General features: G+C 37.3%; 1 protein-coding gene across 1 annotated transcript in view; it reads left to right on the top strand.

Annotated features, from left to right (window-relative positions):
• LOC137284511 (E3 ubiquitin-protein ligase MARCHF1-like) overlaps nt 1–13,614 on the top strand; it is a 34,026-nt gene extending 20,412 nt beyond the window's left edge. Inside the window, exon 4 of the mRNA XM_067816336.1 lies at nt 12,472–13,614. Within this exon, the coding sequence (XP_067672437.1) occupies nt 12,472–12,876 (405 nt within the window). The 3' untranslated portion in view covers nt 12,877–13,614. The remainder of the gene's footprint in view (nt 1–12,471) is intronic.
• Nucleotides 13,615–14,388: the final 774 nt, after the last annotated feature.

Here is a 14,388-nt window from a genome sequence, read left to right as displayed (position 1 = left end):
ACAACCCATGGAAAAATCTATCCCTTACACCTAACTGATTTTCCCCTTATAAACCCTTGATTAAAGTGGTCCCATTATATATTATGATATAGTATTAAGCTCCGTCAGTCCGTGTGTACGTAGGTACGAATGTACATCCATACATATGGATTGGAATATCTTAAGAACTGTTGAATAGATTGTTTCCATATTTGGTATCTAGGTTTATCACAGTACAAGAAAGACCTCAGGTTTGGTGACCTTGACCTTCATCTCAAGGTCACAAGGGGACTTTAGCATTTTACCCTGTCAGTGAAATATCTCAAGAACCGTTCATTAGAGTGTCTTCATATTCAAAACAAAACTTTATCTAGGGGAGGTGCAGGACCCAGTCGATTATGGTGACCTTCAGTTAATTTTCAAGGTCACAGAGACTGTGTTTTTCAGTAGTTTCATACACTGGTCAAGGTTTAAGTGACTCTTCAAAATATTTTTGTGTTTGAACAACTACAGTGCTTACAGCCTTACTTATTGCGCTACTTTGTGGATAAAATTAATACAATCAACCTTTTTTAATGAAGGAGAATGGACCAGTACTCTGAGGTATCACAGGTATCTGTGCAAGTAGACTAACTCTTACTCTTTGAATATTTGTAACTTTGATTGAAACAAATAACTATTTGAATTGAAAAGGAACCATTCAGATTCCTGAACTTGCTGAATTCTAGCTTTGCTTCAATCAGATTTTGCATTGCCAAAAGCTTTGAATCCAAGTGTAAATAATGCGTGCAACAGACATGCATGTGAGTTTGAATATCTTATCAAAACGTAATCCATACTTTTTTCATCATCTGTTAAGAAACTTAAATGCACTTGAAATCGTCTTCATTTGAGGTTGTAGGCTGTGTTTTCAGGCCCAATTTTCGGTGGAGTCTTCAATGTAAACATCAAATCTAGACAAGTGGGAAGTCCAAGCCGACATGAACAGGCGTCACTGGCATTCTGCGCAGAGTGTGTCCGTGTTATTTACAGTAACTCGTCCCCCGATAAAGAACATTAAGCTCAACTATTTGAGACATACAGTTCCCTGTTATTCACAATCATCCTGGCAGTTGTTTGTGCCACTCCTAATTAAATGCTCCTTGTTAGTTCTATAGGAAAGCAAAATATTGCTTTATTTTAATGATATTTTCATTTTTTAGAACGTGGGTAATAAAGAGGCTACAAAACTCGTTCCCCTTTCATATCAAGTTTATGTCCCTCGCTAAAGCTAGTGACAAACCAAAATTATTTCACTTGGGACCTAAACTTGATATGAAAAGGGTAACTTGTTTCATATCCTGTAAATATCACACCATACCAATTTCAGACAAGTCATAAGGAATAATATCTCTTGCTTTAGTAGGAACCCAAATTATATGCATATGACCCAATATAAATAATGTGGGCCAAAGTATTGTTGAAAATGTGTGACATTGTTCCTTCAAAATCTGCAACAACCTGCCATCAGGCTGCCATGCCATGATACAATAGAATTTTTTTTGATGGCCTTATTTGAAGATCACTGTAATTCTAACTGACATTTTTTTAGACAGCTCTTAAACAAGCCGTCATTGTGGTATGATGTTGAGGGAGACGTTTTGCTAATTATTTGTAGAAGATAATGAAATCTGTGAGTTCTGTGAGCAGAATGAAAACAGTAAGTTGCTTAGCCCTTCGAGTGATCAGCAAACATTAGATCAGTGTAAATAGGAGATAATTTGCTGATGATCTCCATGCCTGCCACTGTCATGGAAAACTTGCTATGTTAAATTCACAGAAGACTGACAACTGTTTGAAATCACATTAATGCGAGTAAACAAAGTCAGTGTAGAACTGAAGAGAGATGGTTGCTGTTTGTTGTATGTCAATCGAATTTGGCCTTGAATTAAGAAGTTTTGGCATGGGGACTGTGTCACAAACCATCTTGTTCATTATTAGGTAGTACTTAATGTCTATATTTGAGCTGCTTAACTCTCCTGGGATTCGCCCACTATGTTTTTCGTCAAGTTTGTGTTTAAGAATTGTTCTGATTTATCGTTTAGTGAATTCATTCTTGGGCCAGATTGGTTTTATGTCTTGTTTTATGGATCTGCTGCTCGTATTTTTACAAGAATAAGACAACCAACAAAAATTTATTTTCCCTCTCAAAAAACAAAAAAAATTTTTTTTGGCACAAAATATTTTGGATTTTTTTACCCTATAAAAACTTCATAAATTGCCAAAAGAAAATAACTTTTAGTATTTCAAAGGAATATTAATTTGACTGGTGATTTAAAAAAAAAATGCCTCCTGCCTTTCGGTTTTCGGAGGAAAATAATCCGTAAAACAAGAATTACAATTGGTATGGCCTTACATAGGTTTGATGTCAGTAAAGTGTAATTTTACCCCGAGCCCATAGTTCATATTTCAAATTTAGTTCACATTACTTGACATGTGTTCATCAAATTAATTAAAAAATATATCTCATGTCGTAACATAACGTAAATCTAATTATCTGGTCTCTCTTCTGAATGAATATGATTAACCTTTTTCATCATTCCGTATGTTTATGATTTTCGGATTTGTAATGGACAAATAAAGAATGTGGATAACATGAATTCTCACAAGATATAGATCTTGAACTGTTTATTATATATGCGAAGCGATTTAGGACTGGTAAGAAGTGTTGTTAGGTAGAACCAAGTATTTGGTTTCAGGTCTCTTAGAAATGACTTAGCATTGTGACAGAAATTTGATTTGTTAAATGTTTCATGGTACAGGACACTGCCCAGACATGATCAAGCAGAAGGATGAGAAATTCTCTGTACAAATAACTACGTATATGGGTTAATGATATTTATACGTGTCACCCAGTTCCTCATCAGCTCTTGTGTTGTTAATTTCAGACATTTGTATAGATGCTGCCATGGTTACCTTAACGTCAGTAAGATTAGGACAAACTTTAGTGATGAACGACTTCTTTATTCAGATGATATGACGTTTTGTTACAAAATCTTGTACTGTTGTCAAGCATGTGTCTCAAAGAAGTTAACGTTAGTGACTCTAAGCAATAGCTTTCACAATGGCTTTTACATAGGTCAGAGACAGGAAAGCACATTCAGTCTGTTGAGGCAAGGTGTGTCTTTCATAATAACATTCTGTAATTGATTAACTGAGGCTATAAGGGTTTAGATTCCTAATTAAGAATATAAAATGTCTATCTTCAGATTCTGGTCAATGTTTATTCATTCAAATGAAATAATAATTTTGTCTATCATTGGTTTAGGTAAGTTGTCTTTAAACTAAAAGTAATTCATTAGAAGAATCAGGAGATAATATTGGTTCATTGGTAGCCAAAGAGTTGAAGTGCAAGCACATCACAAGCAAGAATTTGGACACTTTTCAAGAAAGTGATTATTTGATGATACTTACCTAAACTATGACTTCAGACAATTTAAGAATGCTTTATGTAATGGAGTCAGGCTTGACCACCTGATTTGTTACAGCATGTGAAGTTGGTTCATGAAGTCTCATGTGAGGAAAGGTTGGCATATTGTGAGAATCAGCTCACTGTGAAACGTGATCACTAGTTAAAAGGGACTGAGGGTAACCTAGGGGTTAAAGTGGTCGCTGGTCATACCAAAGACCTGGGTTCGAATCCCCACATGGGTATAATGTTTTAAAATTATTCATGGTGTTACATCCGAGATATTGTTGGAATATTGTTAGAAGGTGCTTAAGACCCTTAAGGTGCTGACTCGATGACTCACTAGTTAGATGTTACTCCGTGATTTGTCTTGTACTCCTCCAGTTTGCTTAACAGAATTTTATGAGTCACACTTTCTTTGACACAACCCCCCAGTGCAATATTTATATAAAGCCCACTGCCAGGATGTATTATCACAGGCTGTGACAGCACTTTGTCATTGCTGCACAAAATTCAAATACTTACGAAAGGCCTGTTTCACCAGTTGGTATTTGACAATAATTCACTGTGTTCATGTATATCTAATGAGGTAAATGTTCTTTAAGACACGGTGAATAAATCATGGATTAGCAGCTTGATTCCATGCCACACCATACCAATGGAATGGGTGGCGGCAATGTTTCAGTACACTTGGTGTTATAATACACCTACCCAAGTATCGATTTGTTTTTCTCTATTGTTTTGATTTTCATATGTTATAATTTGCCATGTAAGCCAGTAAATATTCCATGTGTTTTAGTAATAATAATAATAGTAATAAAACTATGTGATAGGCAAAATTCAGGAAAAACATGATAAATATGCTGACCTCGCCTTTGAAATGTCTCTCTTGCATCCCAAGTACACTGTCGTCAGGCTCCCCATTGTTCTCGGTTCCCTTGGTTTGGTACCTCCTGAACTCTTGGCGCAGACCAAAAGAGTGCCCGGGATCTCCACCGGGTGCACAGCCCTTCTCACAATTTGGGTAATGCAGAAGGCTGCAGTGTTGGAGAGCCTTCATCTTCTCCGGGGGGTTCTTGGTGGGTTCGACAAAGCAGCATTTCCTGGGAGAGTCCCATTCGTTGTCTGGACTGCGTGTAGAGGGAGCGAGGGCTCTGAGCTGATGATGAGCTTTACCGGCCTGACTGTGTCAGGATCACCCAAACCCTCTCCGCTGCACTTCTATCTCAGTCTGCAAAACATAATAATAATAACAATAACTAGGATTGCCTCATGGGTAATACTTACAGTCTTCAGACTTCCCCCATATACCCACTGTGGCTCTCTTCAGTTGAAAAGTTTCTCTGGACACCAGCTGGACTGTACATTACAGTGTTTTTGAGATTTATGACATTTTTATGAATCCTACGAAAATGCATTTTGGAAAATTTGACCAACTTTCAAGGGCGATAACTTCAAAACCATTTAAGAAATCCACATCCCATGAGTAAACTTTGTAGTCCTGAATGTTGGCTTTACAACAATATGTCAAACAAGATTGTAGCATTTACTGTTCTGGAGAAGAAGATTTTCAAAGACAGGCATCATCAAAATGTGAAAATTGGGGAAAATTTCAGTTTTTTCAAAATGGTGGAATATCTGTTGCATAACTTCCATTATGCATTGAATCAATGGACAAAGATGTTGTCTACATTGAGTGAAAATTGGGTTAATTTATCTCTTATAGTTTTGGAGATATTCAGATTTTCACATTTTGGGTTATCTGCCCTTACCAGAAGCCGGGAGTTGGAATTTTGTAAACTGTGTATCAGTTTCAGCATACAGGCTATCATCCCTGAAAGTTACACCAAAAACGACCAAGTGGTTAGGTCAGGAGAGCTGGGACAATATAATAATAAAAAATAATAATAATATACTCATAATAACAATAGGTCTTCCAGACTTTCATCTGAAGACCTTATAATAACATTAAGATTATACTTTACAATCTATCCTAAACCTAATGGTATTATGAGATAACTCAGTGTAACTTGTTGATCCTTCATGTGATGCTTCATGCTGGTTGATTGGTTGCGATCTTTTATATTTTTGAATGTTACCACACGGAATAATCTTTAAATGATTTCTATTGCACCCTGAAATATGTGTTTTACTCTGAACTCTGTGTCACTTTGCAACTCTAGAAACAAAGAAAACAGTTATAAACACAACCCAAAACATAATACTGGTAACTAATGAGCAGCTATGTTGACTTGGACTTAAGCTTTCACTCTGTGTATTCAGTAGCTCAAGATTTAACTAGATCTTGCATTGAATTATTGAATGGTATCCAACCAATTTATTTCAATATCTGTCAAACTTCCCCTGAGTGTTTTTGGTTAGGTTATCTCCCATGAAGCTTTCACAAGCTTTACAGGAATTAGAAGTATGACTGAGAGGTGTACAATTTTGATTGAGAGGGTCAGGTGTGGGTGAACTCTGAAGGTCAAGTTGTGGGGACTGGGCTGAAAAGAGAAGCATATGGAGGTAGACAGGAGGGATCAGGTGTGGGTGAACTGCATGTTGGGCCTGCACTGAAAGGAAGAGGGTGTGGGTGAACTAAGAGGGTCAAGGTGGTCGGACTATATTGAAAGGAGGAGGGTGTAGGTGAACTGAGTGGGTCAGGGTGATGGGACTGCACTGAAGGGAGGGTGTGGAGGTAGGAAGAAAGGATCGGGTGTGGGTGAACTGAGAGGGTCAAGGTGTTGGGACTATACTGAAACCAGGGTGTGGGTGAACACAGAGGGTCAGGGTTTTGGGACTGTGCTGAAAGGAGGAAGGTGTGGAGGAAGGCAGAAAGGGTCAGGTGTGGGTGAAATGAGAGGGTCAGGTTTAGGGACTGCACTGAGAGGATGAGGATGTAGGTTGAGAGGGTCAGGGTGGAGGGATGGACTCAGAGGTCAGGGCGTTCGGACTGCACTGAGAGGAAGAGGGTGAGGATGTAGACTGAGGGGTCAGGGTGGAGGGGTGGACTGAAAGGTCAGGGTGTTCAGACTGGGAGTGGGAGTTGGGGTGGGGTTTGGGGTGTGGAAGTGGACAGACAGGTGAGACCTCCTGTTTCATGTGCTTCATTGTGGGACAGGAGTAAAGTACACTCTTTCTGCCATCATTCTCACCATGTCTGTCTCACATGGGATCAAAAGTTCTAAAGCTCAGCATTTGATGTGCAGGCAAGACGTCTTAGACTCAGTGTCTGGTATTTTCTCTCTTTCTCTCTCTTTCTCTGTGTGTCTCTTTCTTACTTTTTCTCTCATTCTCATTTTTTGTTTTCTCTCTCTCAAGCACACATAATAGTTTATAACTATATCACCACTCAGTCACTCACTCACTGTGATGTGGGTTGATTCCTTAGTAATATACCTACACAATGATTAGATGCAAATAGGCAGATTTCCCTCATTAAGGCCAGAACCTGTACAGGTGTGTTGTGACATGTGGCCTCATTAAAAGAGCTTTAGGTATGTAAATGATGGAAAACAATCCATAATTCTGTTATTTCTTACCGACTTCCCGCACTGTGAATCCTTGGTAGGTCAGGCAATGCACATCACCAGTAGATGGTGGCTTGGCCCAGGCTGAGATTGATCATTAGGAAGATCTATAATGACTTGTGGATATACATAGCTCACAGGGCAGTGTGAGATAATAAGGTATATTTAGCTCACCTTGGAGAAGGTGGACACATAGTATTGCATTGCCAGAGAATGACACTAAACCTTGTTACGCCAGTAGGTAGAGAACAAGGTACTTCAGCAGCTTGAGCACCTTTTACCCCAACAGGTAGAGAACCCTCATTGAAATGTAAATGGGTCTGACAAAATTCTTTGCTAAGAACACTCTCTAGTTGACTGACATTGAAAATCACAGAGATGTGATCAATATTGCTGTTTGCAATATTTTATCAATATCATGACAGTGGACACCATAAATGGACTGGCATATGTGGGGAATCAAACATGGATTTTTGACAAATGACAAAATAACCACTAGGCAACCAGGGATTAAATGATGTGTATGCAGTGATATATGTCAGGACCATCACTGACCAGCACCATGCACATGCTCATGGTTTTTATCAAAGCTGTGAAAGTTACAACATGCTTGGTTACCATAATACAAGTTTGCATACAGTTTTCAAAAATATTGAAAGAGCTATTTATTCCCGATCTGTTTTCCTTTGAAATCTAATTAGATGTAGTGCACATACTGTTAGTAATGTTCAAAAGTGGTTTTAGTGGTTTTGACTGATATGTGATCCTTGCACTTTGACAATGCGATATTTGAAAAGGGATTTACTGTAAACATCATCTTAGAAAGTATATTTATGTGCCTATAACTACCAATGATAAAACAGGAATTTGTTCTTGAGATTCAAATACCCTTTTCAAAATGGCCCCCATGGCAACCATATTGAAGAAGTTTTCTTCTCCCCAGCTGCAGTGTGGAATGGGGGACTATATATTCATCCATGTCCGTACGTATCCCCCGTTTCTTGTTGACGCAATATCTCATAAAATGTTGTGCCGAATGTCTTCAAATTTGGTGACAGCCTACATAGGGGGATTACACAGACACCAGTCAATTTGGTTGACCTTGACCTTATTTTCAAGGTCACCACGACTCTTTGACAACTATTCAAACTCTTATTGACGCAATATTTTATGAATTGTTGTACCCAATGTCTTCAAATATGGTCACAGCCAACATTGGAAATTATGCAGACACAGGATATGTTGGGTTACCTTGATCTTATTTTCAGTATAATCCCCAACACTTTGTCCACTTTTTGAACTTATGTTTAGGTGATATCCCATAAACATTGCAATCAATATCCTTGATTTTGTTGACAGCCTACATTGGGTGATTATTGCAGACACCTATCATTTCACACATCTTGTGTGGGAGCACTATGTAAAAAGTAGTGAATATGTATAAATATTTCATTCTTCTTTAGCGGCGGGGGAAATTGCCATGTTAGTGGCACTCACTTGTATTACCTAAACTCAATCATCCTTGTTCATAATGTAATGATGTTTTGTTCCAGTGGAGATAGTAGTTCTAGATATATGTGTCCAGTTTTTGTGTGATTTATTTTTGACCTTGGTTAATCATGCTCTGAAATTCTCAGAACATACATATCAGCTCCATAGACAACTTGGCATACTGAGGAAAATGAGCTTTTGTCACATACATAATGACTACATGTCATGACAGCAATAAATCACTGAATGTTAGTATTACTATTACTATGTATCCAAAATATACTCAATTATAAATGGTGATGCCCTTTTAGTCAATTACCCATTTGATCATTTAGAAGCAGGTTTCTGTTATCATGAATATCATATATACATTAATGCATGCTTTTTTCCCATGGTCAGTACCTTTCTTGTTGATAGGTCTATAATACAATGTATCTTTCAGTACACATTAAGGTATACAGCACACCTGTTCTTTGCTAGCATATACTCTCTACTGATTCCTGATCCCATCTGTGCAGAATGCATGGCTCATGTATTTGTATACGTAAGGTTTATCCTGATTGTAGGTAGATCACCTTACCTGTGGCTGTGGGTCTAACATTATGTCCAGTATTTCATGTTATCAAACAAAGAAATCATTATTCAGTGTTTCCAGATACGACTTGATATACATTAGATTTCTCATCAGATAATATACTCCATTTTCCATGTCTAATTTTGGTCCATTATTTAGGTATCCAATCTTGTAGCATCAACTGTATAAATGTATCTATACGTATCTGTCTCATAATGGATTTCTAAATACACAAATAGTGTGAATTACGGTACTGAGATGGTGTTGTTACATTTCCTAATGAGAACAATGGATCCCTGGTGTATGTCTCACCAAAGAATTATGATGTGAAGGCAACTGCTGTGATAGCTGTATCTTCATTACCTGGCTCCACTCAGTGGCATTGTATGTAGCTGTGTGACATAACTTTCTTTTACCTGCCCTTGTTATAGTCTTTATTAAATTTTTAAATAAGGATGCAAAATATGGCCATTAATCTTGAAACCTTGACTTAAGTGTCATAGAGCTAAGGAGAAATCACATGCACACACCTGTAATGCTACTGAAAGTTTAAAGTTTGGAAGATAGCATCATTAGCTCCTGGACACTACGTTGTGGAGTCCGGTACAAATGTAGAATAATTAGGCTAGACAAGATTGCTTCATTTTAGCTCCTGACTTGCTCCGGACCCCTTTTATTTTGGGGTTTTAGGTAGATATTTTTTTAAAAAAGATTTTCTACCTGGGACTAAATGTCAGTATCTGTGTCATCATTACTCGTTGCTTAATGATATTTCCAAGAAAGTATTTAAGAGATGTGTAATTGGTTGCACAGATGAATAAAAAAAAATTAGATTATGCAACTCTCGAAATCAAAGATATATCTGCAGAACTCAATTCATCCTGTTATCAGTCCACACTAGATTATTTACTATAACCACTGTGATATAGCTGGAATATTGCTGAATGCTGTATTAAACAACAAACGAATTTGCTCAGGTGTAGCTATTTGCTGGTCACACCTCCTTTATGTTTTGGCAAAGTGTATAAGACCTGTATCACTCAAGTCATTCTTTCCACATGAAGCAGCCATACATCTGACTGTCATAATTTTCAAAGTAGCATTAAGCCAAACTCACTCAAACATTCATTTTAATTTGTGTAAAATAAACTTATTAATTACTCACCCGTTGAAGATACTGCAGTGTAATATTTTCACTTCATTATTACACTAGTGTAATACCGCTTGACGTATGACGTCAAAATGGTTCAAAGTTGTGACGTCACAATGCTAATGTTGATGTCACGATTTTACTAGACCTTGCTTGACTTGAAAGCTGAGTGTCCTTACACTATAGGCAATTTCGCCGCTGTTTCTGTCAATTTATGTTGGCGAGTAATAAACAGAATACTAAACTCGCTTCCGCGAAATACCATTTTCAATAAACTCTTTAAAGATTTCGTATCAAACTCGCTTTCGCTCGTTTGATACCAAATCATAAACTTGTTTAAAAAAAATGGTATTACACGGAAGGTCGTTTAGTATCCTCTATTGACGTCATAAAAGCAAACATGCACTGCTGATGAGATCTCACATGACATATCTCACTTTTGAAAAAATGATGTTCTGAAATAAATCTAATAAAATGATAAAAATGAGTTCTGTGGGTTCTGATGACAAAACGGACTAGTTAAGATACTGTACAGATCAATGATAAACCCAGCTCATTCTTTAACTGCATCTGTAACTACATCCATTGATGAAATGGCCCTCAAACCAGGTAGTCTTGCACCAAAATTTACAAGGGTCATGTAGAAAATCGTAACAAATATTAAGAGAAACATGAATGATGTTTTCAGATTAATTTATTTTTTTCTGCCAACTGATGTACTAATTGATCTTTTCAATTCTTTCAAGGGCTAAAGTAATAGAAATCAATTTGATTTGGGAAAAACAATGCTTTCACACACCTGTGTATCCCTTGAAGGAAGACCACATCAGAGTAATTATTGCAGCTTGTACTTACACCTTGTTAAATACACAGTGTGATCAACTTTTATAAGCCACATGTTAAGGAAGTTCGGTTAGCTGGAGGAGACTGATTTCCTATATTTCCTGGCTATTTATTTAAAGTTGTCTTAACATGAGACACTGTCACTAACTTTAGCCACTACCCGAAACTTCTTGAGCTTGCTGCAAGTAATTTTCACAGCATCTGCCACAAGCTAAATAAATGATGCTGTGATAAAGGTGTATGCATGTATCTTTTCAATTCCGAAGGAAACAAGGTAAACCAACTGTTGATTTGGCTATTTCTCTGAGCTTACACAGCAAATATTATTTATTATAATTAGGCTGATGCAATTGTAGAACATGCAATGTGCAGAATAAACAGTATCACTATCAGATCCACTGAGTTATCTTGATGATTCATTATAAATTTCAAGCTCTAGTTGATCTGGTTAGATCATTTGCAGGTCACCCTCATATATCAGGAAAATTACCAATAGCAACAAACAAACAACACAAATATACTGCTTTGGCCATGGGAACAGTTAGGACAATGCTTATTTTCTAACACAAAATAATCAGAAAACGTAGCAGATATGCACCAGAGCAGTGGTGTCCGTGAATCATTTACGGATGTATCCCAGTGTTAGGGATTTTTGACGATGTAAGACAAAAACATAATTTTTGTCTTTAATATCATTTAAAGTTTTGATTTTGCTAACCTTGAGTGATAAAGATATGTTCATCTATTTCACACAAAAATATCATGTGTCTCCTACAAAAATAACGTTGATGACATTGTATTGGTGAAACTGTAGCCTCGTGCCGCATCCGGGTATTTTGTATGCGTTTTCGACGATGAGCCTTATGTTTCCCTGTGCACTGCGAGAGAGTGTTTTGATCACATGGCTTCTTGTTTTATACATAACCTGTAATTAGCAGACGACTGATCTTGATTAATTTTTATCGCTATTTTTTGTTATAGATGTAATTGATTTTGCATCTGAGGTGGTATTAACGATCTCGGGTAAATAACATTGATGTATATTTGTACTTTAGACAACGTAACTTCTGGAATTCACTTGTCAATAAAACGTCTCATTTTGAAACTGGGTATCTGCCCTACCGATGAAACTGTTTGTGTACTCCGACCGCGTATGTACTTCCCGGATATAGCACTAGCAATGCAATCGTTAAAATCACCAGAACGTCGAATTCAGCTAACTTTGGGATATATGTCTGAAAAAGTATTGCTTTATTGTTTATTGACCTGTTTACACAAGAGTAGCAATGTTGTGCATATATGAAACGAAACACGAGATTCTGTACTCTGTCTTTTCCCAATTTTATCTTATATCGAAAAAATAAGGCATAGGTACTCATGTTTGAAAATTATCTAGAGCCCTGTGAACAGTATTGTTATTATTAGCTTTATTGAGATAAATTTCTCTCTGTTTCAGTGGGAGAAGCTAGATATGTCATCAGCAGAAAGAAGGAAAATCATCTGCTCAGTCACATTCCACATGATCGCCATCACATGTGTCATTTGGTCTTTGTACGTCCTCATCGACCGCACCACAGAAGAAGTGGCCAATGGCAATCTGAACTGGCCCTTCTGGACCAAACTGATAGTGGTTGCTATCGGTTTCACTGGTGGACTTGTTTTTATGTATGTACAGTGTAAGATGTATGTACAGTTGTGTTTAAGATGGAGGACCTTCAACCGTGTCATCCATATTGAAAATGCTCCTGAAGATGAAGAAGTCAGAGCTCAACTCGCAGCACGTATCAAGGAAAGTACATCGGAGCAAGAAGAAGGTGGGCTCACTAATACTGCAGCCTTCAATGATTTGGAGATGTTTTGAGGGTGTTGTGACCTTCGGGTCCTACTTTGAAAGATAGGACATGCTCAGTGAAGCACTTTGGATCATAACTAGAATTGATCATTCTCACACGGGTCTTGTCCTTTTCTCTGAAAGACTTCCCAAACAATTTGCAATGGGACCACAGATTTTGTTTATTTTCAAATTTTCTGTGTTTTTACAAACTTTTGTATATATGATGCTATTAGAATAACAAGTCCAAACTTTCGTACAGTCTGTGATATTGAATGCTAAGTGTAAGTCTTTATAGTGAGATATGAGAATCAAATGTTGCAGGTGACAACGCATTGATGCTACCGTGGTGATGTACATATGTCCTTATTGTACAAGTTTACAATATCTGAAGTCAATTGATGAGAAGTGAAGTCACAGAATTTTCCTGCTTTTCCCCAAATGAAGTTAGGAATCCCCCAGCATTGTTTCAGAATATTTCATTAAGGATGTGGATAAGATTCAACCCACCTTGAAAGTCTCACTACAGTCACCAGCTGAAGATCATCCTTGATTATCTGCAGTATCTTTGTTCTGGTATGATAAATGGCCACATATCTTTGTTTTGAGTTTGGCTCTAATAACTGCACGTTCCGTCAAGATTGAAATATCTTAATTGTTAAACTGTTCTCTGAAAATCATGCTGAAGAGCTTTGTTCAATTCCCAACACGCTTACAGAGTGTGAAGCCAATTTCTGGTGTCCCCCCACTTTGATACTGCAAGAATAATGCTAAATGCATAGACAAATCACGCTCACTCACTCACTGCAAATCTTTAGTGACAAATGGGTATAGGATTTTTATCATAATAGAAAAGAGAGACAATAACCTGCATATTCGAGGATGTCTGAAGTTTGGGGGAAGCAATAACTGGTAATAAACTATACATGTACAATGATGAAATAATATTTTTGTAAGATTGTTCCACATGATGTGTACATTTAATTGTAAACAATCCTGTTCTTTATTTATGTGTTTGTACCATGTATTTATTCCTGAGAGTTCAATGCAGGATGAATGACACCTGGGTGACCGCCATGTTTTTATCCCGGAAGACTGACTATAGGGCACAGTTGGAAGCAAGGGCTCATGGGAAACTGGACTGGTATTGTCTGTCATACAGACCCCGAAACAAATATAGCCAGTACATCCCATGCAAAGTTTTTACATTCAGCTAATTTGAATTATGTTTAAGATTGAAATATTTTCTTAATTTATTTGAATTACTGGTGTTGAGTTTATATCGTGTTAAACAGATTTTAATTTTTTCTCACAGTGTGCACACTGCACAAGCACGGTTTCGTTTTCCATTGTTGAAGGTATCGTGAAGGCATGTAGAAGTTGAGCTTTAAGGAGAGTCGTTATTTGGTATTCACTGATCGTGATAATACCTGTATTTACTTCTGTCAGCACATCACAGCGTCACAAACATATGTCCAGAATACTACTTGAAATAACTGGGGTAAGATCAAAGAGGTACATATGCATATCTAGCTAGATAGT

Source organism: Haliotis asinina, chromosome 5, assembly GCF_037392515.1.
Source record: "Haliotis asinina isolate JCU_RB_2024 chromosome 5, JCU_Hal_asi_v2, whole genome shotgun sequence".
NCBI lineage: Eukaryota > Metazoa > Mollusca > Gastropoda > Lepetellida > Haliotidae > Haliotis > Haliotis asinina.
Note: the sequence above shows the minus strand (reverse complement) of the source record. Positions and strands in the feature narration are given on the sequence as shown.